This window comes from Salvelinus sp. IW2-2015, linkage group LG4q.2, assembly GCF_002910315.2.
Source record: "Salvelinus sp. IW2-2015 linkage group LG4q.2, ASM291031v2, whole genome shotgun sequence".
In the NCBI taxonomy this organism is placed as follows: Eukaryota; Metazoa; Chordata; class Actinopteri; order Salmoniformes; family Salmonidae; genus Salvelinus; species Salvelinus sp. IW2-2015.
In genome coordinates, this window is record NC_036843.1 from 12,350,223 (window position 1) to 12,373,878 (window position 23,656).

The window sequence follows — 23,656 nt, forward strand, 5'->3', positions numbered from 1 at the left end:
CAGGGGAATTCTGCAATTTGGAGCCTCCCGTTTGGAAAGGGTTGACTGAATCAAGGTTGTCAAAATCAAATTCGTATGTACCTTTTGGTGGCAGAAGAGTCTCCTCGGCTGTAGAGATGATAGCCACAGCTTGATCTGGGTCAACTGATGGTACAGTTTCTTCCTCACCAGCGTTGGATAACTCATCGGCTGGGTCCTTCATCATGGTAATCACACTGCTATCTGTTGAGCACATATCGGCTGAGAAGTCAGCAAGAAAATTTTCCGCTGATGGCATGAACGGGAGTGTATCATCCAGTGCCCTTTCATTCCTGTCAGAAACTGCTTCAATGACATTACTTTCACGCTGGTCTTCAGACTTGGGAGTTTCAACTAGCTCACTGGGCCTTGCTGGAGAGAGGACCATTTTAGTAGACCCTTGGAAGAGATTGATGGCATCAAGGTTGTCAAAATACAGCTGACAACCTCCTTTACTCTGAATTGGCATATCATCATCAGGATAGGACAACACATTTGTGAAGTCTGTAGCAAAATAATTTGAAAATCAAGTAAACATTATGGTTGAAGTAGTTCATGTGACAAGGCAGCATAGGGTAATGAATCTTGAACCTTTAGCCAATCAGATGCTTTACCTGATTTTGCTACATCAACAAGCCCATTGATTTCTATAGGTACCACCCTGTAAAAATACAAGAGGACAGATAATGTGGGTTTCTCTCAACTTGATACCAGAATATGAATCAGCATTCTGCCGATGTGACACATCTACAGATATTTTTTTTTAAAAGCATATACTTACTCTTCGGGTGATGTAAACGGCAAAGTCTCCAGGGCTTTACTACAGTCATCCAAGCTTTCCATATTAAGGGACTTTGTTGGTGATACTATTCTCTTAGTGAGAGGGTCTCTTCTTGGAGTCTGAAAACAAACCTGAAAGCAACACCCAAAAGCGTATCTGAAAACAAATGGTCTATTCAAAACAGTCAAATGAAGAAATTTGCACACTGTGCACACAACAGGAAAACCTAACCTGGTTAGTGTGTGCACAACAGGTAAACCTAACCTGGTTAGTGTGTGCAAGTTTCTTTCTATACAGTTTACTCGCCTTGAGTCAACACCTTTCCAAAACATTGTGTCATCTCATGCTTTTTACTAGACTAATCAGTCAAGCATAGACCCTCATAGTCACAAGATTATACAGAGGGAATTATTCTGGAACATTTGAAACGACTTCAAGTCTAGGCTTCATGATAACATATTCTGTACCTTCCCTCCCTTTGCTATAGTTTTGTTTGACAGGTTCTCTGCCTGAGATTGGCGAAGAATGGAGGGCCTCCCAGTTGGCTGATCAAAAGAAAGGTTGTCACAAATTGTCTCTGAATTGCTCTGCTTTCTTCCAGGGCAGACCCCACGATTCTCATCGTTTACAGCAGTAGAACTCATCCTATAAAGAAAGGCACACAGAAGTGAGGTTACTGAGGCAAAAGTTGTCAACATCTAATCGACATCTGGGAACAGTGATAAGAGTGAGTGAAGCACATCATTTAGATTGAATGGTCTTGTCTGAAGCCCATATCTGAGCTGTAGACACCACACCCTCAATGTTGTGTAAAAAAACCACACCTTTATTTAACTAGGCAAGTCAGATAACAACAAATTCTTATTTCCAATGACGGCTTACACCGGCCAAACCTGGACGACGCGGGCCAATTGTGTGCTGCCCTATGGGACTCCCAATGGCAGCCGGATGTGATACAGCCTGGATCTAGCTACAGTGCAGTCGTAAAGTATTCAGACCCCTTCCCTTTAGAATAAGGGTGTTACATTACAACCTTATTATAAAAATTGTCCACCCCTCCCCAATCTACACACAAGACCATCACGACAAAGCAAAAACAAGTTTAGAAATGTTCGCTAATTACAAATAGATTTACATAAGTACTCAGACCCTTTGCTATGAGACTCAAAATTGAGCTTGTGCATCTTGTTTCCATTGATGTTTCAACTTGATTGGAGACACCTATGGTAAATACAATTGATTGGACAGGCACACACCTGTCTATATAAGGTCCCACAGTTGACAGTGCATGCCAGAGCAAAAACCAAGCCATGAGGTCAGGAATTGTGCGTAGATCTCAGACAGGCACAGATTTGGGGAAAGGGTACCAAAAAAAAAGTCTGCAGCATAGGTCCCCAATAAGAGTGGCCTCCATTATTCTTAAAATGGAAGTTCGGAACCACCAAGACTCTTCCTAGAGCTGGCTGCCTGTCCAAACAATGGAGAAGGGCCTTGGTCAGGAAGGTGAGTAAGAACTCAATGGTCACTGACAGTGCTCCAGAGTTCCTCTGTGGAGATGGGAGAACTTTCCAGAAGGACAACCATCGCTGCAGCACTCCACCAATCAGGCCTTTATGGTACAATGGCCAGACGGAAGCCAAATAGTAAAAGGCACATGACAGCCTGCGTGGAGTTAACCAAAAGGCACCTTAAGGACTGACCACGACAAAGAAGATTCTGTGGTCCTATGGTCTGGAGGAAACTTGGCACCATCCAGACGGTGAAGCATGGTGGTGGCAGCATCATGCTGTGGGGATGTTTTTCAGCGTCAGGGACTGGGAGACTAGTCAGGATTAAGGCAAAGATGAACGCTCTGGTGCAGGTTCTCAGACAGGGGCGAAGGTTCACCTTCCAACAGGACAACGACACTAAGCACAGCCAAGACGAAGGAGTGGTGTCGGAACAAGTCTGTGAATGTCCTTGAGTGGCCTAGCCAGAGCCCGGACTTGAACACGATCGAACAGCTCTGGAGAGACCTGAAAATAGCTGTGCAGCAACGCTCCCCATCCAACCTGACAGCACTTGACAGGATCTGCGGAGAATGGGAGAAACTACCCAAATACAGGTGTGCCAAGCTTGTAGCATCATACCCACGAAGACGCAAGGGTGTAATCACTGCCAAAGGTGCTTCAACAAAGTACTGAGTGGAGGGTCTGAATACTTATGTAAATGTGACAATTCTTTATTTTTAACATATTAGCAAACATTTCTAAACCTGTTTGCTTTGTCATGGGGTATTGTGTTTAGATTGAGGGGGGAAACAATTACCAATTTTAGAATAAGGCTGTAACATAAGGGGTCTGAATACTTTCTAAATGCATCGTATACGTGTATGGCGTTGGATCCTTGTTGACAATGAATGCGTGTAAACCGCAACACAGAAGTCATGTGCAATTAACTTTGAGAGAAAAGGTTTAAGAGTCATGTGGCTACCAGTGGGGAGAAATACATATTCATCAGGCCACAAAGAGGTGCGTCTCTGAAACAAATGTATACTAACATTTTAATTAATTTCCAAGGTACTGGCTGAATTCATATGACCAGATAGTGAATTGCAGACATGACTGTAGTATACTATAGTATTTACCGTAGTATTCTTTGTAGTGTTTTTTCATTTGGAATTCTTCAGTTTGGCTAAAATGTAATTTTCCTTGGTGCATAGTCAACTAAACTAACGCGACTGCAGCATTTTCCTACAGTATCGGTGGGTCCCCCGCGGGACGGTTGAGCTAACAGACTAATACGATTAGCATGAGGTTGTAAGTAACAAGAACATTTCCCAAGGACATACATATCTGATATTGGCAGAAAGCTTAAATTCTTGTTCATCTAACTGCACTGTCCAATTTACAGTAGCTATTACAGTGAAGAATCTCATGCGATTGTTTGAGGAGTGCACTGTTATGAACTTGAACATGTATTAATAAACCAATTAGGCACATCTTTTACCAGATCTAATGTGTTATATTCTCCTACATTCATTTAAGATTTCCACAAAATACAAAGACTATCCTTTCAAATGGTATAAAGAATATGCATATCCTTGCTTCAGGTCCTGAGCTACAGGAAGTTAGAATTGGGGTATGTCCTTTTAGGTGAAAATTGAAAAAAGGGGCAGATCCTTTAGAAGCTTTAGCAAGGTTTGGAACAATGCCATGAGCTAGGTTTGCTATTGTCTTGTGTAAGTGCAGTAATGTCTGATTGTGAAAAAATGTCAGTGCAATGACAATTTGTAAAGACATCACCTAAGTAACATTAACGAACAACTCAAATAGAGCTTGCTCACATTACATAAGTAACATTAACAAATACAACAGGTGTAGACCTTAGTGAAATGCTTACCTACTAGTCCCTAACCAACAATAGTTTAAAAAAAATTACAAATAAATAAAAAAGTCACAAATAATTTAAGAGCAGTAAATTAACAGTGAGACTATATACACAGGGGGATACCAGTACAGAGTAAATGTGCGAGGGCAATGGTAAGTTAAGGTATTATGTACATGTGGGTAGAGTTATTAAAGTGACTATGCATAGATGTTAACAGAGAGTAGCAGCGGTGTAAAAGAGGGGCAATGCAAATAGTCTGGGTAGCCATTTGATTAGGTGTTCAGGTGTCCTATGGCTTTGGGGTAGAAGCTGTTTAGAAGCCTCTTGGACCTAGACTTAGCGCTCTGGTACGCTGGAGTCTGACACTTTAGGGCCTTCCTCTGACACAACCTGGTATAGAGGTCCTGGATGGCAGGGAGATTGGCCCCAGTGATGTACTGGGCAGTTCGCACTACCCTAGTTGGCTACCGTTAGTGGGCTCCCGAGTGGCCCAGCAGTCTAAGGCACTGCATCTCAGTGCAAGAGGACTCACTACATTCCCTGGTTCGAATCCAGGCTGTATCACATCCGGCCGTGATTGGGAGTCCCATAGGGCGGCGCACAATTGGCCCAGCGTCGTCCGGGTTTGGCCGTCATTGTAAATAAGAATGTTCTTAACTGACTTGCCTAATTAAATAAAAATATTAACGTTAAACGTTATCGGACGTTGTCAGCTGCTGCCAATGCGGGTTAGACGTTCGCGTTGACACTACTATAACCAGCTAGACAACTAACGTTAGCTAATGTCGTTTTGCTAGTTAGGAAGTTTAGCGTAACAACAATTACCCGTTTTGAATTATATTTTGACCTCAGTAAGTAGGATTCAGGCAGGAAGGGAACTAAAGTCAGTTAGCGAGTTAGCTAACGTTACTGTACGCAACGTTAACGTTAGTTAAGTTACTAGCGTCAGGCTACAATTTAAGAAATGATGCGAGATAGATTAACTTAAAAGCAGCGTGGATGTCAAAGCAAGATAATTTCCCCAATAATGCCAGATAGCTACATACCTCAATTAAGAAGTCAGATAAACTGAAAATAACTTCTGTAGCCGGTATCGACCTCCACACACAGTTCACTTTTTCGAAATGCCCTCGATGAGCAAGTGACCAGTAGATTTCGAATTTGAACGCCTCGATTTGGACCAATTAAATAAACAGAAAAAAATGAAATAGGGCGGAGCTGCTTACGAAATAGCCAATAGCGTTGCATGACTTTGAACCAAACCAGCGAACCAGCATCAAAGTGAAGTGCTGGTCTCGACCGAAAAAGAGTCCACATTGTATTATAGGAGAGTGTACATTTTATTAAAATAGTATTTATGATAACTGTCTGTTCAGTAATGGAAAATTATATCTGCAGCTTCTGCTTTGGGAGAGGGAGATAATTATATACCAGATTAGTTGAAAATCTATGGTAACCTTTTCTATAGGCAAACCTGTAACGCCCAGTAATGGGTATACCACAAATCTTTGGTTGTACAGTATCACCACAGATAGAACAATGATAACATCTTTGTTATTATATTATCTGGTGTATAATTTGTAGCTCGGTTTCTCGATGCTCTCAAAAATAAGAGGTTGATGTAAATCAGACTTCGTCCAGCTGACGGCGATAAACAATTCACTGATTCCATAAAATTCTTGAAAAAGGCACGAGCAGTCGATGGTCGAGTACATACCCGCCAAATTCGAATATGGATTTTAGTAAATGTAGCTAACACACTATCGCGGAGTTTTGCCATCAGTTATTGTGAATGGTTTGCTAGTAGCAAAGCTACTTGTCTGAAAAGATTCAACATGAATACGAAGGGAAAGGGTACGTCACCTAAACATTCATATTTGCAAGTGATTTAAAAATATATATTTTGGCGTTTGTTGGCTACCTAGCTACTTCCGTTAATATTATTCGCGAGCTAACGTTACCTAGCATGCATTTGCATGCTAGGTAATGAAACTTAGACATATGAAACTTAGACATCTGATTAAACTTGGGTTTCTGTTTAAAACAGTGTCTCTAGTTCCTTGATCAACCTTGACTAACTAGCTAACTGTATGTCTCCTCTGTTACCAGAATCTGTCGATTGCTCAATGCAGCATCAACAAATAACCCACAGGTAATGTGGCTTAATAATGCTTATTTCTCGCAAGAGCTGGCTATTGTCTTCAATTTAATAATACATACTCACTCTACACATACTGACACACGAGTTGCCCTGCCTCATTTGGTAACTTATACTGCCAGTACCTCTTGTTTGTCACGACAATTCCATAAGAAGTTGGCAAGAGAGCAGAAACTGGCACCGTCTGTTGGTAAAGTGTATTAACCCTTGAATGTTCGTTTTCTGTAATGTAGTGGTGATAGTGACTCGATCAAAGTGTTTGTGCGGGTGAGACCTCTGACCCAGGGGACTGGCCTGACCACTGATGGAGACCAAGGCCTCTGTCTCACAGTCACCTCTCCCAACACCATTCGCCTGCACTCCAAGCCGGAGCCACGGACATTCACCTATGACCATGTTGCTGACATGGACATCACTCAGGTCAGTGTTGGTGTTGGTGTTTAGATTATAGTTTAACTGTTGCTGTAACCTGGAGTAATTCACACATTGGTAGATAGAGGCTCAAATCAAACCAACTGAATTTTTCGTCCGTCTCCTCTCTGTGTAACAGGATTCTGTATTCTCCAGTGTGGCCAAGAACATTGTTGAGTCATGTATTAATGGATACAATGGCACCATTTTTGCCTAGTGAGTGATTTTTCTTATTGTTTTACAGTTCATTCATGTTTTATTAAGTGCTGTAATATCTCACAAATGTTTTCCTATTACAGCGGACAAACTGGCTCTGGAAAAACATTCACGATGCTTGGTGAGTGCTGCATTGAATTATTTTGTTTTGTTGCACAGACACCTTATTTTCTTTGCAGTGCCTCGGTACTAAATGTTGCCTGTTTTCTTTCCCTAGGTCCGTCTGATTTCGACAACTTTACTGATGACCAACGGGGGGTTATCCCTCGAAGTTTTGAGTACCTGTTTTTCCTTATCAACAGGGAGGTAGAAAGGGTGAGCAGAAAGTAACTGACATTGAAGTGATTTTGTTGTTTATCTGTTTTTTTTTCTCTGATTGAGGATTTAATATGCATTGTTTTTCCTGACAGTCTGAGAATGCCAAAAGCTTCCTGTGCAAATGCTCCTTCATTGAGATCTACAACGAGCAGATCTATGACCTGCTGGACAGCGCCTCAGCCAGCCTGTTCCTCAGAGAGAACATCAAGAAGGGGGTGTTTGTGGAAGGGGCTGTAGAGAAGTTTGTCACTTCAGCTGCTGAAGCTTACCAGGTAGTAAATAATTCAATGTGATTGATTCAATGACTTGCTTTATACAATGCTTTGGTCATAGCATTAATTTATTGTGCAAGATTGATTTGACTGCCATTGAACTGTTTGCGTTTAGTTAACTTATCCTGCTTCCCTCTCAGGTGCTGTCGATGGGCTGGCGTAATCGGCGCGTGGCCTCTACCTCCATGAACAGAGAGTCCTCACGGTCCCATGCAGTCTTCACCATGACTCTGGAGTCCAAGGAGACTGCTAAGGAGGTGGTGAACATTCGCACATCCCAGCTGAACTTGGTGGACCTGGCAGGGTCGGAGAGGCAGAGAGACACACACACAGAGGGTTCCAGACTCAAGGTGATGCTCCAGGACTACTGTCCGCTGACTGAATGAACATTCACAACACTGCACACAACAAAGCCTTTAGAGGGCTACATTCCAACTTGTATGTGTTATTGTGTGCTGTGTACACTCATTTGTTATATTGTTATCACTCCTGACATATACCCCCTATCTTCTCTTCCAGGAAGCCAGCAGCATCAACCGCTCCCTTATGTGCCTGGGTCAGGTGATCATGGCGCTGGTGGATGTGTCCAATGGGAAGAGCCGGCATATCTGCTATAGGGACTCCAAACTCACCTTCTTGCTTCGGGTAAAAGACACTTGTGTCTAATTCGATTAAAAAAATAAAAACAAAGCTCCTGCTTTCTTCATGTTCCTGATGTGTGCTAACAGAGAACCTTTTTCTGCAGGACTCTCTTGGAGGAAATGCTAAGACCTACATTATAGCCAATGTGCACCCAGGCTCTAAGTGCTTTGGGGAAACTCTATCCACCTTACAGTTTGCCCAGAGAGCCAAGTTGATCAAAAACAAGGTTAGTATGAAAAGTACATTTTTTCACAATCAGTAATTAAATAGGCAAAACGTTTTCTCCATATAAAGTGCTACTGATTGTAATATGTATTGTATATCTTGTAGTTTAGTGAGCATCTCCTCGTGATTTCTGGTGCTTTATCAGGCCATGATCAATGAAGACACGCAGGGGAATGTGAGGCAGCTTCAGACTGAGGTGAAAAAGCTGAAGGAGCAGCTAGCTCAGGCTCTCTCTGCCCAGACACACAGTGAGGGAGATGTGACCCCAGGAGGGCCCCAGATTCCCATTGGTAAGGTTACAATTCAGGTTCCCCTAAAAACATCTGACCTAGGCTTTGCCACACTGGCTCACTCTGGTTGATTCTTACATGTGTGTATACTGTCAATTTTCCCCTATAACATTCATTGTGGAAAGTGTTATTGTCTTTACACATTCTTCCCCCAGACCTCACTGAAGGTGGTCTTGATGCCTCATACAAGACACAGTTTTTAGAAGCTGTGCGTCTGTGGAAAAAGTGTGAAAACGACAAGCAGGTATAGCTTTCTGTACTTTGAAACAGCTGACATAAGTCTATGTTATTTCTGAATTAGAGGTTGATCAATTAGGATTTTAATGCCAATACCAATTTATTGAAGGACCAAAAAAAGCCAATACCGATTAATCAGACGTTTTTTTAAAATTTGTGTATACATTTAAACTCAGTTTTTCATAATTCCTGACATTTAATCCTAGTAAATCCCTGTCTTAGGTCAGTTAGGATCACCACTTTATTTTAAGAATGTGAAATGTCAGAATAATAGTAGAGAGAATGATTTATTTCAGCTTTTATTTCTTTCATCACATTCCCAGTGGGTCAGAAGTTTACATACACTCAATTAGTATTTAGTAGCATTGCCTTTAAATTGTTTAACTTGGGTCAAATGTTTCGGATAGCCTTCCACAAGCTTCCCACAAGAAGTTGGGTGAATTTTGGCCCATTCCTCCTGACAGAGCTGGTGTAACTGAGTCAGGTTTGTAGGCCTCCTTGCTCGCACACGCTTTTTCAGTTCTGCCCACAAATTTCTATAGGATTGAGGTCAAATCAAAGTTGATTTGTCACGTGTGCCGAATACGAATTCACCTTACAGTGAAATGCTTACTTACAGGCTCTAACCAATAGTGCAAAAAAGGTATTAGGTGAACAATAGGTAAGTAAAGAAATAACACAACAGTAAAAAGAGGCTATAAACAGTAGCGAGGCTACATACAGACACCGGTTAGTCAGGCTGATTGAGGTAGTATGTACATGTAGATATGGCTAAAGTGACTATGCATATATGATAAACAGAGTAGCAGCAGTGTAAAAAGAGGGGTTGGGGCGGCACACAATGCAAATAGTCCGGGTAGTCATTTGATTACCTGYTCAGGAGTCTTATGGCTTGGGGGTAAAAACTGTTGAGAAGCCTTTTTGTCCTAGACTTGGCACTCCCGTACCGCTTGCCATATGGTAGTAGAGAGAACAGTCTATGACTAGGGTGGCTGGGGTCTTTGACAATTTTTAGGGCCTTCCTCTGACACCGCCTGTTGTAGAGGTTCTGGATGGCAGGCAGCTTAGCCCCAGTGATGTACTGGTAGTGCCTTGCGGTCGGAGGCAGAGCAATTGCCGTACCAGGCAGTAATGCAACCAGTCAGGATGCTCTCGATGTTGCAGCTGTAGAACCTTTTGCGGATCTCAGGACCCATGCCAAATCTTTTTAGTTTCCTGAGGGGGAATAAGCTTTGTTGTACCTTCTTCACGACTGTCTTGGTGTGTTTGGACCATTCTAGTTTGTTGTTGATGTGGACACCAAGGAACTTGAAGCTCTCAACCTGCTCCACTACAGCCCCGTCGATGAGAATGGGGGCGTGCTCGGTCCTCCTTTTCCTGTAGTCCACAATCATCTCCTTAGTCTTGGTTACGTTGAGGGATAGGTTATTCTGGCACCACCCGGCCATGTCTCTGACCTCCTCCCTATAGGCTGTCTCGTCATTGTCGGTGATTAGGCCTACCACTGTTGTGTCGTATGCAAACTTAATGGTGTTGGAGTCGTGCCTGGCCATGCAGTCGTGGGTGAACAGGGATAACAGGAGGGGACTTAGAACGCACCCCTGGGGAGCTCCAGTGTTGAGGATCAGCATGGCAGATGTGTTGCTACCTACCCTCACCACCTGGGGGCGGCCCGTCAGGAAGTCCAGGATCCAGTTGCAGAGGGAGGTGTTTAGTCCCAGGATCCTTAGCTTAGTGATGAGCTTTGAGGGTACTATGGTGTTCAACGCTGATCTGTAGTCAATGAATAGCATTCTGACGTAGGTGTTCCTTTTGTCCAGGTGGGAAAGGGCAGTGTGGAGTGCAATAGAGATTGCATCATCTGTGGATCTGTTTGGGCGGTATGCAAATTGGAGTGAGTCTAGGGTTTCTGGGATAATGGTGTTGATGTGAGCCATTACCAACCTTTCAAAGCACTTCATGGCTACGGACGTGAGTGCTACGGGTTGGTAGTCATTTAGGCAGGTTACCTTTGTGTTCTTGGGCACAGGGACTCTGGTGGTCTGCTTGAAATGTTGTGATAACAGGACTCATCAGGAATGGCAAAAGGTCGGTGAACGAGCACCCTGCCAGTCTGGGTCAGCAACATCCGGAGACACGTCGCTGTAATGCCGTCCTGGCCCGCTGCAGCCGTTGGTAAGTGTCCTTGACCTGCTGTTAAAAGGGTCTTTACTCACGTCGGTTACGGAGAGCATGATCACACAGTCGCCGGAACAGCTGATGCTCTCATGCATGCCTCGGGTGTCCTTGCCTCGAAGCGAGCATAGAAGTGATTTAGCTCGTCTGGTAGGCTCGTGTCACTGGGCAGCTCGCGGCTGTGCTTCCCTTTGTAGTCTGTAATAGTTTGCAAGCCCTGCCACATAAACGAGCGTCGGAGCTTTATGATGGCCACTCCAATACCTTGACTTTGTTGTCCTTAAGCCATAACTTTGGAAGTATGCTTGGGGTCATGGTCCATTTGGAAGACCCATTTGCAACTAAGCTTTAACTTCCTGACTGATGTCTTGAGATGTTGTTTCAAATAATTACATACTTTTCCTGCTCATGATGCCATCTATTTTGTGAAGTGCACCAGTCCCTCCTGCAGCAAAGTACCCCACAACATGACTGCCACCCCTGTGCTTCACGTGGGTTTGGGTGTTCTGTGGCTTGCAAGCCTCCCCCTTTTTCCAAACATAACAATGGTCATTATGGCCAAACAGTTCTATTTTTGTTTCATCAGATCAGAGGACATTCTCCAAAAAGTACAATCTTTGTCCCCATGTGCAGGTTGCAAACCGTAGTCTGGCTTTTTATGGCGGTTTTGGAGCAGTGGCTTCTTCATTGCCGAGTGGCCTTTCAGGTTAGTGTCGATATAGGACTAGTTTATACTGTGAATATAAATACTTTTGGACCTGTTTCCTCGAGCATCTTCACAAGGGCTCTTTTTTGCTGTTGTTTCTGGGATGATTTGCACCCACCAAAGTAGTTCTCATCTCTAGGAGACAAGGCGCTCGTCCTGAGCGGTATACGGCTGTGTGGTCCCATGGTGTTTATACGCACTATGTTGTACAGATGAACGTGGTACCTTCAGGCGTTGGAAATGCTCCAAGGATGAACCAGACTTTGGGAGTCTACAATTTTTTTTTTTTTTTAGGTCTGGGCTGATTTCTTTTGATTTTCCCATGATGCAAGCAAAGAGGCACTGAGTTTGAAGGTAGGCCTTGAAAACATCCACAGGTCACCTCCAATTGACTCAAATTATGTCAATTAGCCATCAGAAGCTTTTAAAGCCATGACATCATTTTCTGGAATTCCAAGCTGTTTGAAGGCAGTCAACTTGGTGAGGTAAACCTTTGACCAACTGGAATTGTGATACAGTGAATATATAGTGAAAAAATCTGTCTATTATCAATTGTTGGAAAAATTACTTGTCATGCACACAGTAGATGTCTAACGGACTTGCCAAAACTATAGTTTGTGAACAAGAAATTTGTGGAGTGGTTGAAAAACGCGGTTTTTAATGACTCCAACCTAAATGTATGTAAACTTCTGATTCAAGTGTGTGTGTGAATATGTACATACAACAATACTGAATGAACAAGAACACTTTATTTTAACTTAATATAATACATAAAATAAATCTATTTAGTCTCAAATAAATAATGAAATACAGTGGGGAGACAAGTATTTGATACACTGACAATTTTGCAGGTTTCCTACTTACAAAGATGTAGAGGCTGTAATATCATAGGTACACTTCAACTGTGAGAGACGGAATCTAAAACAAAAATCCAGAAAATCACATTGTATGATTTTAAGTAATTAATTTGCATTTATGGCATGACATAAGTATTTGATACATCAGAAAAGCAGAACTGAAATATTGGTACAGAAACCTTAGTTTGCAATACAGAGATCAAGGTTTCCTGTAGTTCTTGGACCAGGTTTGCACACACTGCAGCAGGGATTTGCCACTCCTCCATACAGATCTTCTCCAGATCCTCAGGTTCGGGCTGTCGCTGGGCAATACGGACTTTCGGCTCCCCCAAAGATTTCTATTGGGTTCAGGTCTGGAGACTGGCTAGGCCACTCCAGGACCTTGAGATGCTTCTTACGGAGCCACTCTAGGCCCTGGCTGTGTGTTTCGGGTCGGTGTCATGCTGGAAGACCAGCCAGACCCATTCAATGCTCTTACTGAGGGAAGGAGGTTGTGGTCAAGATCTCGCGATACATGGCCCCATCCATCCTCCCCTCAATACGGTGCAGTCGTCCTTGCCTTTGCAGAAAAGCACCCCAAAGAATGATGTTTCCACTCCATGCTTCACGGTTGGGATGGTGTTCTGGGTTGTACTCCATCTCATTCCTCCAAACACGGCGAGTGGAGTTTAGAGCAAAAAGCTCTATTTTGTTCATCAGACCACATGACCTCTCCATTCCTCCTCTGGATCATCCAGATGGTCATTGGCAAACTTCAGACGGGCCTGGACATGCGCTGGCTTGAGCAGGGACCTTGCGTGCGCTGCAGGATTTTAATCCATGACGGCGTAGTGTGTTACTAATGGTTTTCTTTGAGACTGTGGTCCCAGCTCTCTTCAGGTCATTGACCAGGTCCCTGCGTGTAGTTCTGGGCTGATCCCTCACATTCCTCATGATCATGGATGCCCCACGAGGTGAGATCTTGCATGGAGCCCCAGACCGAGGTGATTGACGTCATCTGAACTTCTTCCATTTCTAATAATTGTGCCAACAGTTGTTGCCTTCTCACCAAGCTGCTTGGCTATTGTCCTGTAGCCCATCCCAGCCTTGTACAGGTCTACAATTTATCCCTGATGTCCTTACACCAGTCCTCTGGTCTTGGCCATTGTGGAGAGGTTGGAGTCTGTTTGATTGAGTGTGTGGACAGGTGTCTTTTAACAGGTAACGAGTTCAAACAGGTGCAGTTAATACAGGTAATGAGTGGAGAACAGGAGGGCTCTTAAAGAAAAACAACAGTCTGAGGCCGAAATTCTTACTGGTTGGTAGGTGATCAAATACTTATGTCATGCAATAAAATGCAAATTAATTACTTAAAAATCATACAATGTGATTTTCTGAATTTTTGTTTTAGATTCCGTCTCTCAAAGTTGAAGTGTACCTATGATAAAAATGACAGACCTCTACATGCTTTGTAAGTAGGAAAACCTGCAAAATCGGCAGTGTATCAAATACTTGTTCTCCCCACTGTATGTTCAATTTGGTTTAAATAATGCAAAAACACAGTGTTGGAGAAGAAAGTAAAAGTGCAATATGTGCCATGTAAAAAAGCTAACGTTCAAGTTTCTTGCTCAGAACATGAGAACATATGAAGCTGGTGGTTCAATATTCCCAGTTAATAAGTTTTAAGTTGTAGTTATTATAGGAATTATGACGTGTCAACTATTTTCTATACCATTTGCATTTCATATACCTTTGACTATTGCATGTTCTAATAGGCACTTTACTATTGCCAGCCTAATCTCGGGAGTTGATAGGCTTGAAGTCATAAACAGCGCTGTGCTTCAAGCATTGCTAAGAGCTGCTGGAAAACGCAGTAAAGTGCTGTTTGAATGAATGCTTACAAGTGTGCTGCTGCCTACCACCGCTCAGTCAGACTGTTTTATCAAAGATGAAATCATATACTTCATTATAATAATCACACAGAAATACGAGCCTCTGTTCATATGGTCAAACCAAGAAACTATCATTTCGAAAACAAAACGTTTATTCTTTCAGTGAAATACGGAACCGTTCCGTATTTTATCGAACGGGTGGCAACCCTAAGTCTAAATATTGCTGTTACATTGCACAAACTTCAATGTTATGTCATAATTATGTAAAATTCTGGCAAATTAGTTCACAGTTTGCAACGAGCCAGGCAGCATATACCCTGACTCTGCTTGCACTGAACGCAAGAGAAGTGGCACAATTTCCCTAGTTAATATTGCCTGCTAACATTAATTTATTTTAACTAAATATGCAGGTTAAAAAAATATATACTTCTGTGTATTGATTTTAAGAAAGGCATTGATGTTTATGGTTAGGGACATTTGTGCAAAGATTGTGCTTTTTTCGGCAATGCGCTTTTAAATCCTCACGCGTTTGGCGAAGTTGAAGTAGGCTGTGATTCGATGATAAATTAACAGGCAGGACAAGCTAGTTAACCTAGTAATATCATCAACCATGTGTAGTTAACTAGTGATTATGTGAAGATTGATTTGTTTTTTATAAGATCAGTTTAATGTTAGCTAAACTTACCTTGGCTCCTTGCAGCCACAATATCCTTTTGAAGCTGCACTCGGTAACAGGTGGTCAGCCTACCACGCAGTTTCCTCGTGGATTGCAATGTAATCGGCCATAATTGGTGTCCAAAAAGGCAGATTACCGATTGTTATGAAAACTTGAAATCGGCCATGCCGATTTAATAGGTCAACCTATAGTCTGAATATTGTTTGTTAGAGAGGGATGGTAGTTAATACACATACTGTACATCCTCCCCTCCTTAGATGCTGCTCCAGAAGGTGTCTCAGCTTGAGGAGGCCTGGTCCCAGAAGGAGAAGTTTATTCACTCCAACCGCATGATTCTCAAGTTTAGAGAGGAACACATCTCTCGCCTGGAGAAGAGCCTAAAGGGTGGCATGGGATTACTTTCTGACCCACAGAGCCAAGCCCTCGTCGACCAGCTCAAGGAGGAGATCAAGATCCTTCGAGACCAGGTACAATATGTTACCCCGTTAAAGTACTGTTGACCCCAATCTGAATCTGTGACATTTTTTTTCAACTCACACTTTCACAAAACACTTCAGAAAATGAACAACCACATGCACATCTCCTTAATTTGATTGAATTTGGCATTTGTGGCTACTTCTCATTCCTTCTGTCCTACAGATTGCGCATCACCCAAAGATGACCCGGTATGCAGCAGAGAACTACAGCCTCCGGGAGGAGAACCGGCAGCTCCGCTCTCTTGAGTCTGTGAGTAGAGCTGAGGGGGCTGCAGGCCAAGCTGCTGCAGAGCTAGAGGAGGAATTCCAGAGGGCTCTGGAGACTGAGTGGTCTGATGGAGGTAAGCACAGGAGATGCACAAGAGATGAAGGGACTGCACATCATTGTGAAAGTACCGCATTGTAGCGCTGTCAATTTTGCATTATGCTTATCAAGTGTGCTTGTAGTAATGTTTGTATTATGCTTATTATTCTTGTTGTGATTATACTAGTGATGTAATTAATCAAAGCATGCAAGGGTATTCAGTAAAGTGAATTTTACATTTCTCCACAGCTCAGCCGTCTTACTCCACTCCGGTAACTGCAGAAAACATCTCTGCCATATCCATGGCGAGGCTGAAGGCCCAGTTTCTCCAGAAACAGACAGAACTCACAGCCACCATCCAAGCCTTCGAAGAGTATAAGGAACTCACCAAGTAAGGAGGCTCTCTAGAGACATGCATGCTGTCATGATATTCAGTATGAACCCTTGACTTCATGGACAAAAACAAATTGTTGCATTAAATTGTAATTAGCTCTTGGAACTTGAAGTTTATTGGCACCATGTTTTTTGTTATAGGCCCATATTGTGCTTCAGAGGTTTAAGGATTGTTCCTTATGTTCCAGGAAACAGATGTCAGAGTTGGAATCAGAGAAGAGGTACCTGGATAAGTCCAACAAGCACCTGGAGAACATTCTGGAGGCCACAAAGGCTCACAAGAAACTGGAGGTTTCTCAGCTGAACAAGATCCACTTTGAAACTATCAAGGTGAGGGTATTTGCGTTATTTAGCAGCTCGCCGATGGCTCAATGCCCCTCGAGGGCTGTGCCTGAGCTACTATAGAGGGTCACGGGTTGGGGTACCTCTAGATCCAGGAGTTTGCTCAACCTTGGTTTAATTCTATGAAGATAGCCTATTAATGACTAATACTTTATTTCTCATGCTAATTTTATGTGACTGTTTTGTTCCCCAGATTCTCACCACCCCCACCAAGGCCTACAACCTGCGGACCCGCCTGGTGCCACTCTCCAGCCCCGACCATCTGAATGTGAACGGGAGAGGAGATGACGACGTGGATGACATCCAGAGTGAGCAGCCTCCACCAGCTATGACTGAGATGGCTTGTGAGGCGCTGACTGAGGAGCTGCAACAGGTCCAGGTATAGCACCCGGGCTTCATCAATTATAAGACAAATAACGTAACGTTATACTTGTCATTCTCTTGGTGGAATCTACAAATCTATTATTTCCCTTTTGCTTGGCAGGAGCAAGCCAGTCAGGTACAGACTCTGCTGGACCAGGAGGAGCTGAAGAGCAGGAAGCTGCTGCAGCAGATTGTCAAGCTGGAGGAGCAGGTGACTGGGATGATAGAGGAGTTCAGCTGCAAGGATGAGGTAGGAAACTTCCGTTATGTTCTGGATATGTTATGTTAGTATTCTTATCTTTTATTATTTCTTATTGTTGCATTGTCGAGAAGGAACCTGCAAGTAAGAATTTCGTTGGATGGTGTATACCATGTGTATCCTGTACATTTGATTTAATTAAACTTGAAACTTGCATAACTATGTACAGATTAAGCTGAATACATTGCCTGAGGTGTTTCATTCCATGTGATATTCAAGCTCTGTCTTGAAGATAATAAAGTCATCCCTTGAGCTGTATTGGTTTACAGCTAATGACTATGACGCTATGGTAATGATTTCTTTATTTGTATGTCCAGCTGCTCTCCACTGAGCGAAGTGGCTGGAACAGAGAACAGCTGAGCCTGCAGGAGACTATCAGCAACCTGGAGCTGAACCTAAAGGCAGAGAGAAGGACCAGGGAGGGTAAGAACCAATCACACACTTCACCTAGTTTATACTGAGTTACCCAGGGTTCTCTGGCGAAAGTAGTCGAAGACTGTATGCATCCACTATGGGCAGAACTGTAATACTCAAATGTTACTAGTGTTGGTTAGTCTAAAGAAACCCCTTCTTCACCGCCCAGGCACCCACTGTTAAAACCATAATGTACCAATAATTGAGTAAGAGGACAGTAGGGTTTGTCTTTTTCCTGGGTATTATATGGTTATCAAAACGATCCATTCTCTTTTGTAGTTCTGAAGAGCGAGGTGCATGACCTGCGCCTGGTGCTTCAGTCCTCTGATAGGGAGCTGGCTGCTGTGAAGAAGGAGCTGTGTGAGGGCCAGAGTGAGCAGCATAAGGAGACGGCACACCTCTCTAGCAGCCTGATCAGCACTCAGCTACAGCTCCAAGAAGTCCAGTACGTATGCATGGCTACAGCTGTCTTGTTGTTTTGTGTGTGTGTGTGTGTGTGTGTGTGTGTCGGATGAGATTTACTCAGTTTGATGGAAATCCTGCGAACTCAATGTCACATAGTAGTTAGCAGACTCTCCATCTCTTCCCCCTCACATGTTTTCCCTCTCTCCCCCAGGCGGGAGTGGGAGCAGCTCCTAGAGCAGCAGCGGTCCCTGCAGGATGCCTTGGACCAGCTCCAGGCAGAGGCCAAGTTTGATGCAGACCAGTCCAGGCAGCAGCTAGAGGAGAAACGGCAGGAGGTCACAGCTCAGCAGGCCCAAATCACGGTCAGTCAGCATCTCTTTAAACCAACCAAGCACTGCTTATCTGTTAAGGACATTCAGAACACGTCTCTCATTTGTATTAAATTACAGTTAAACGTTTGAGGGTTTTGTGTGATTACTTTTTCTTGATGAATATGTTGCTTGCATTGTAGGAATTGACAAACGCTCTGCAGTCTGAAAGAGAACACACCAGTAATCTGACCTCCCAGTTGAAAGAGGATAAAGAGAGCACTTTAGAGTGAGTTGTATAAAGGATTGTTTTTGATTTGTGGATGATGAGACCTTCTTGAAGTGTATTTGAAATGTTGACATATTTGATTTGTTTCTCCCCAGAGAGCTTGTTCAGACAATGGAGCAGAATGCAGTGCTAAGGAAGAAAGTGTCTGAGCTGACTACACAAAGCCGACAACAGGTCTGTTTTTCATCGTTAGTGTTTAGTGTATACATGGTTGGTATTATAGTGCCCTAGAGTTGAGTATAAGTTTTATACTTTTTTCTTAGAAATTGCTATCACCAGTATGTTTCAGTTTAGTTGAACACTCTTTGACATATTGAATCTTAATCTCCAATCAACTGTAATTGACCCTCTCCGTTTGTATTTTACTTTGAAAGGCTTCTAATATGGAAAGCCTTGAACAAAATCTGACAACTGCCAATGGGACCATAACCAGTCTTGAGCAAAAGATTGAACAAGACAAAGTAAGTCCTGCCATAAGACCTGCCATTCATTTTTATTATTTTGGATTATAGCATGGATATGATACCTCTTATTTCAGAAGTCTCTTGTTGTGTTTAACAGGAGTTTGTGCTGGAGCTGATCAACCAGACCAGGGACCTCCGCAGTGAGCTGGGCGAAAAGGACCAGTGCCTCGCCATGCTGTCTGGAGATGTCAAGGACCTCACGGTACTGACTCAAGTCATTTGTTTATCTTTTAATTAATTATCATGTTTAACTTGTATACTTCTCAATTCTTACTGTATTTTATCAATGTGTTTAGTTTTGGCCTGTTTTGTTCTGATAGGTTAAGTACAGTGCTGCTTGCTCTGAGAGAGAGGAGATCAAGGAACACAACAACAGGATGCAAGCAGAGCTCCAGGACCTGAGAGAAGCAGCCGAAAGGAAGGTAGCTTCTAATCTGATAGAGGTAAGACTTGGAGTTAATTTTAAACAACAATATGGCCTCTTGAGCTTTGATACGACAACATGTGCCTGAATTCCATCATTATGACAATGTCTGGATGGATGTTTGTCCTCAGGTAGAGGTGCTTCAGGAGGAGGTGGTCTATGCCACTGAGGAGGTGGAGCGACTCACCAAGGTGTTAGACGAGCAGGCAGGTCTTCTCCAAGCTTCACAGGATCAGACTGCTCAGAAGGAGGCTATCATCCAAACTCTCCAGGAGAAGGTAACAGACCTATTTCTATACATATACAAAGAGCCACTGAAAATGAATCAAGGGCTACAGTAGCATGGAAAACGGTAGATTTGAGACCAGACCAAATAGATTAGATCTCTACTTTACTCATGGGATTTCCCTGCCTGCTTTTCACCAGTTAAAACAACAGCAAGAAGCGGTTGAGAGGACTGTCCGAGGCGAGAGTGCCAATCGTATTCCACAGTCATCCGTCACCCCTAAAGTGCTGCCACAGGTAACAGATACTTGTGTCTGATGGTTTTCCCTCCTGTATGCATTACCAGGAAGGAACTCTGTCTGATCAAGAGAGGGTTAGCTAATCTTATTGATTTCTCAGACACCTCACACCCCCCGGAGCTTCAACACTGATCTGAGCCAGGTGCTGGAGTGCCAGGAGAGGGAGCTGGAGAACCGACGCTCCTCCATGTTGACTATGGAAGTGCTCCTCACTGAGCTCAACTCTGAAAGGGCCGCCAAGAACGAGGAGATCCAGAGGCTCAAGGTGTTTTTTGTTGTTGTTTACGGCATGTCATGATGAATGCTAAACATCCAATCTTGAGACACTTATTTAACACATTGATATAACACATATGGCATCTAACAAGTCTGTTGATTTCCCACAGGGTCAGCTGAATGAGAAGGAAATAATGCGAATGGAGATCCAAGTTCTTCTTGACCAGTTCTACACCAAGCAGAACCAACTGGCTCAGAATGAAAACACAAATTGGTTAGTCCATTCAAAATCACTTATTTTCACCAATTAATTTTTGCAACCAAGTGTTATCAGACAGTTGATTTGTCAAGTGTCTGATGGATATATATTAATTGACAGTGATGTTTTAAATGAGGCCATTAGTCAGAATGTCTTGAGGGAGCTGCAGGAGGAGAGGCATGAAAAGGTGTGTATCAATCACTCAACTCTCCTGTTCACCTGAATGTAGTTTTTGTAAACAGAAAATGCCATTGTTTGCAGAAGGTGGTTTTTCATATTTCCTCATTCCTTTCATTTTCAGAGCACAGTAATACAGAGGCTCACTGAAGCTCGGGAAAGGTATGCAAATAGAATGTGTGAGAGAACAAAGTATGTTATGTGTAATCTGCATGTGTATGCAAATACACTTTCTCTAATATGCATTTGTTAAAGTTTGACATCTGTTTTTGTTTGTTTCTGTTTTTGATTAGACTGCAGAGTCAGGAATCCCTACTGGCCCAGTCTCAGACCTGTGTCCAGGAGCTGACTAACGAGCTGAGGAATCGCTGCCTGGAGCTCAGAGAGCTGAGCCGTAAGGAGCACGACAAGGAGAGACTGCTTCAGGTGAGAACGGCATCAGGGTCTGTAGGGGTTCTGGTTATTGTAATTTTGAATAGAAACAATTATTTTATTTGAGCAGGAAGATCAATTATGATCAAATTCTTATTTAAATAAATACATGTAATTTATATGGAATGCAGAAAATAGCAACTTGCACTAGTTGACAGGCTGGATCATTTTATGGGAGACATTGGTCTCCATGCTCCTCCAGACAGCAATGATATCAGGAGCTGTCCTAGTCCATGATTCGTTTTAGGAGGGTCCTTCTGTACTGAATCTAGCTAATGTATGGACATTGTTTTAGTGTGAAGGTGGGAAATGTCTGTATCTGCCCGACTGTCCCCTACAGGAAGTGGAGGTTCTTCGGAAGCAGGTTGACCACTTGTCTGAGGAGAACGGCAAGCTTGTGGGCCATAAGAACCATAAGCAGAGGATTGAGTACCTGGTTAAGCTAAAAAAGGAGAATACCAAACTTCAAGAGGTAATAATCATATTTAACATTTCATCACATGCCTGCATGGTGTACCATCAAGAAACTTGGCCTCGGCAGTGAAATACTGAGGGGTCATTTCACTGCATTAATAGACTATAATTAACCCAATTGTTATTTTATTTTTTATTCAAGGAAAATGAAAAACTCAGATCGGAAATGAGTGTGCGAGAAAATGCATGAAGCTTGGAGAGATTCTCATTGGCCACTCAACATTTCTTGTTGACTGCGAACATGTCCCCCAACATAACCTTTTCCCATTTTGAGTTGACTGATAACCATGCTATTGTATCATCACATAGGATAAACATGACCTGTTTCAAAAACTGTGATTCTCTCAAATGTATTTTAATATTTCTATATGAATATACTCCTATTTCTAAGGCTGGGCTGGCCAATACATTGTTTATTTTTACTGCAATATGTATAATTGAGGTAGGTATGCATCTCATCATGGGATACTAAGATCCAATATTTCCACTATACCTCTGCAGGCTAAAACATAGGCTACTTGTTCTCACCTGAAGCCAGTGTAGCCCCCTAGGCCACATTTAAATGAAGGCCATGCCACAGCGTCATCTGCATTCATATCTTACACTCGTTTATATGATATCATCCTTTGTATTGTAATTATTTTGATATACATTTTGGTCTATATCGCCCAGCCCTAGTGTTTACCACAGTGGCTACCAGAGATGCCACAATAGGGTAGTCACATTGTTTAACAACTGATCTGCTGGATGAAATATATTTCAAAACTGTAAATAGATGTTCTCTGTAGTAGAATAATAAGTAATACGGGTGAATTTGCGATTTTGTCCACTTAATCATAAACGAAATATAGAATTTGTTTTTGTTACCATTATCTTGTCTGTTGGCGCAATGTGTGTCTTGTTTTACTTTTTCTACTAGTCTCATCTATGGCTTTAGAATAAGTGACAGGATCATCTTTGGACAGGGTGCAAATAATTTCCTGTTACTTTATGCTAAACTGTGTACTGCTTCTTTCTACCATTTCTACTATTCTACTTTTGAAATGACTCAAACTAAATCTAAACTGAAGAAATTATAATCCTCAGTATCTGAAATGAAAGCTAGATAGTCAGGGAGAATCAAATTCAACCTGGACTGAGGGTAGACGTACCAGGGTTGGGTAGGTTAATTTCTAAATGTAATCCACTACTAATTATGTCAAATTGGGTAAAAGTTAAATTACTGATTAAATATTAACGTAATCTGATTACATTCTGTTACTTTTAGATTAGCTTCTCTTTAAGAGGCATTAGAATAAGACAAATGTATGTTACCAATTGAATGACATCTATTGCAGGATAAATCAATGTTAATTACATAGCTGGCCATATTTGGATGTTACATTTTACTTTATGGGTTGGTTATATTGGCTTCTTCTAACCCATCACTTTCTACTACATATAATAATGATTAAATTATATCTTTACATTGAAAACTAAAGTCTATCAGAATTCCACTCATTGCAATAAATATTATACCCCTTGATCTTCAAGAATAGGACTTGGAAATATGGATGTATAGATTAGTCAAATTGTTTTACTTGAGAATGACTCCAGCGAAGGACTTATTAGCCAGTCCTACTGTTTATGATTATGTTGTCATGGAGGACTGATTGGGCTCATTGATTCAAGTTGAAACATAAATGCTGCGCTCATGGAATGGCTTTTTTTATTTCCTTGCCAGCGGGCTACAGTGTGCATAATTACCCACCGCAAATCTGCACGAAGACTAGGGTTGAGTTACTGTAAGTTTTGGGGAAGCTCCATATATATCTCATCTCTCTTCTGTGGTGCCCAGTGTGATTGTCACTTCTCTTGTGGTCCGGTCTGGTGTGTTCAGCAGAGAGGAAGAGCGAGATATATATTTTTTTT

The 23,656-nt window shown here is 42.4% G+C and overlaps 2 protein-coding genes across 4 annotated transcripts in view; one reads left to right on the forward strand and one right to left on the reverse strand.

Moving 5' to 3' along the window:
• LOC111963329 (transforming acidic coiled-coil-containing protein 3) overlaps positions 1 to 5,303 on the reverse strand; it is a 10,958-nt gene extending 5,655 nt beyond the window's left edge. For both annotated transcript variants that reach the window (XM_070443374.1, XM_070443372.1), the window contains exons 1-4: positions 5,215 to 5,303; positions 1,267 to 1,444; positions 800 to 930; positions 633 to 679 (exon numbers count right to left, since the gene is read on the reverse strand). In XM_070443374.1, the coding sequence (XP_070299475.1) occupies positions 633 to 679; positions 800 to 930; positions 1,267 to 1,443 (355 nt within the window). In that variant the 5' untranslated portion in view covers position 1,444; positions 5,215 to 5,303. The remainder of the gene's footprint in view (positions 1 to 632; positions 680 to 799; positions 931 to 1,266; positions 1,445 to 5,214) is intronic.
• Positions 5,304 to 5,485: 182 nt separating this feature from the next.
• On the forward strand, positions 5,486 to 22,602 carry kif15 (kinesin family member 15). 2 transcript variants are annotated; one of them, XM_023986690.2, is made up of 35 exons: positions 5,486 to 6,022; positions 6,278 to 6,320; positions 6,560 to 6,746; positions 6,877 to 6,953; positions 7,037 to 7,074; positions 7,171 to 7,268; positions 7,364 to 7,543; positions 7,684 to 7,893; positions 8,063 to 8,188; positions 8,289 to 8,411; positions 8,556 to 8,700; positions 8,856 to 8,944; positions 15,480 to 15,689; positions 15,862 to 16,039; positions 16,252 to 16,393; positions 16,584 to 16,725; positions 16,931 to 17,116; positions 17,222 to 17,350; positions 17,677 to 17,782; positions 18,053 to 18,218; positions 18,390 to 18,540; positions 18,690 to 18,775; positions 18,871 to 18,949; positions 19,150 to 19,236; positions 19,337 to 19,441; positions 19,560 to 19,682; positions 19,795 to 19,941; positions 20,090 to 20,185; positions 20,288 to 20,452; positions 20,574 to 20,677; positions 20,807 to 20,849; positions 20,964 to 21,001; positions 21,133 to 21,265; positions 21,612 to 21,743; positions 21,888 to 22,602. In XM_023986690.2, the coding sequence occupies exons 1-35, from the start codon at positions 6,004 to 6,006 to the stop codon at positions 21,933 to 21,935; spliced, it is 4,131 nt and encodes a 1,376-aa protein (XP_023842458.1). In that variant the 5' UTR covers positions 5,486 to 6,003; the 3' UTR covers positions 21,936 to 22,602. The 2 variants fall into 2 exon arrangements, with proteins under 2 accessions (XP_023842458.1, XP_023842457.1); XM_023986689.2 differs by having other exon boundaries at positions 5,487 to 6,022; positions 20,783 to 20,849.
• Positions 22,603 to 23,656: the final 1,054 nt, after the last annotated feature.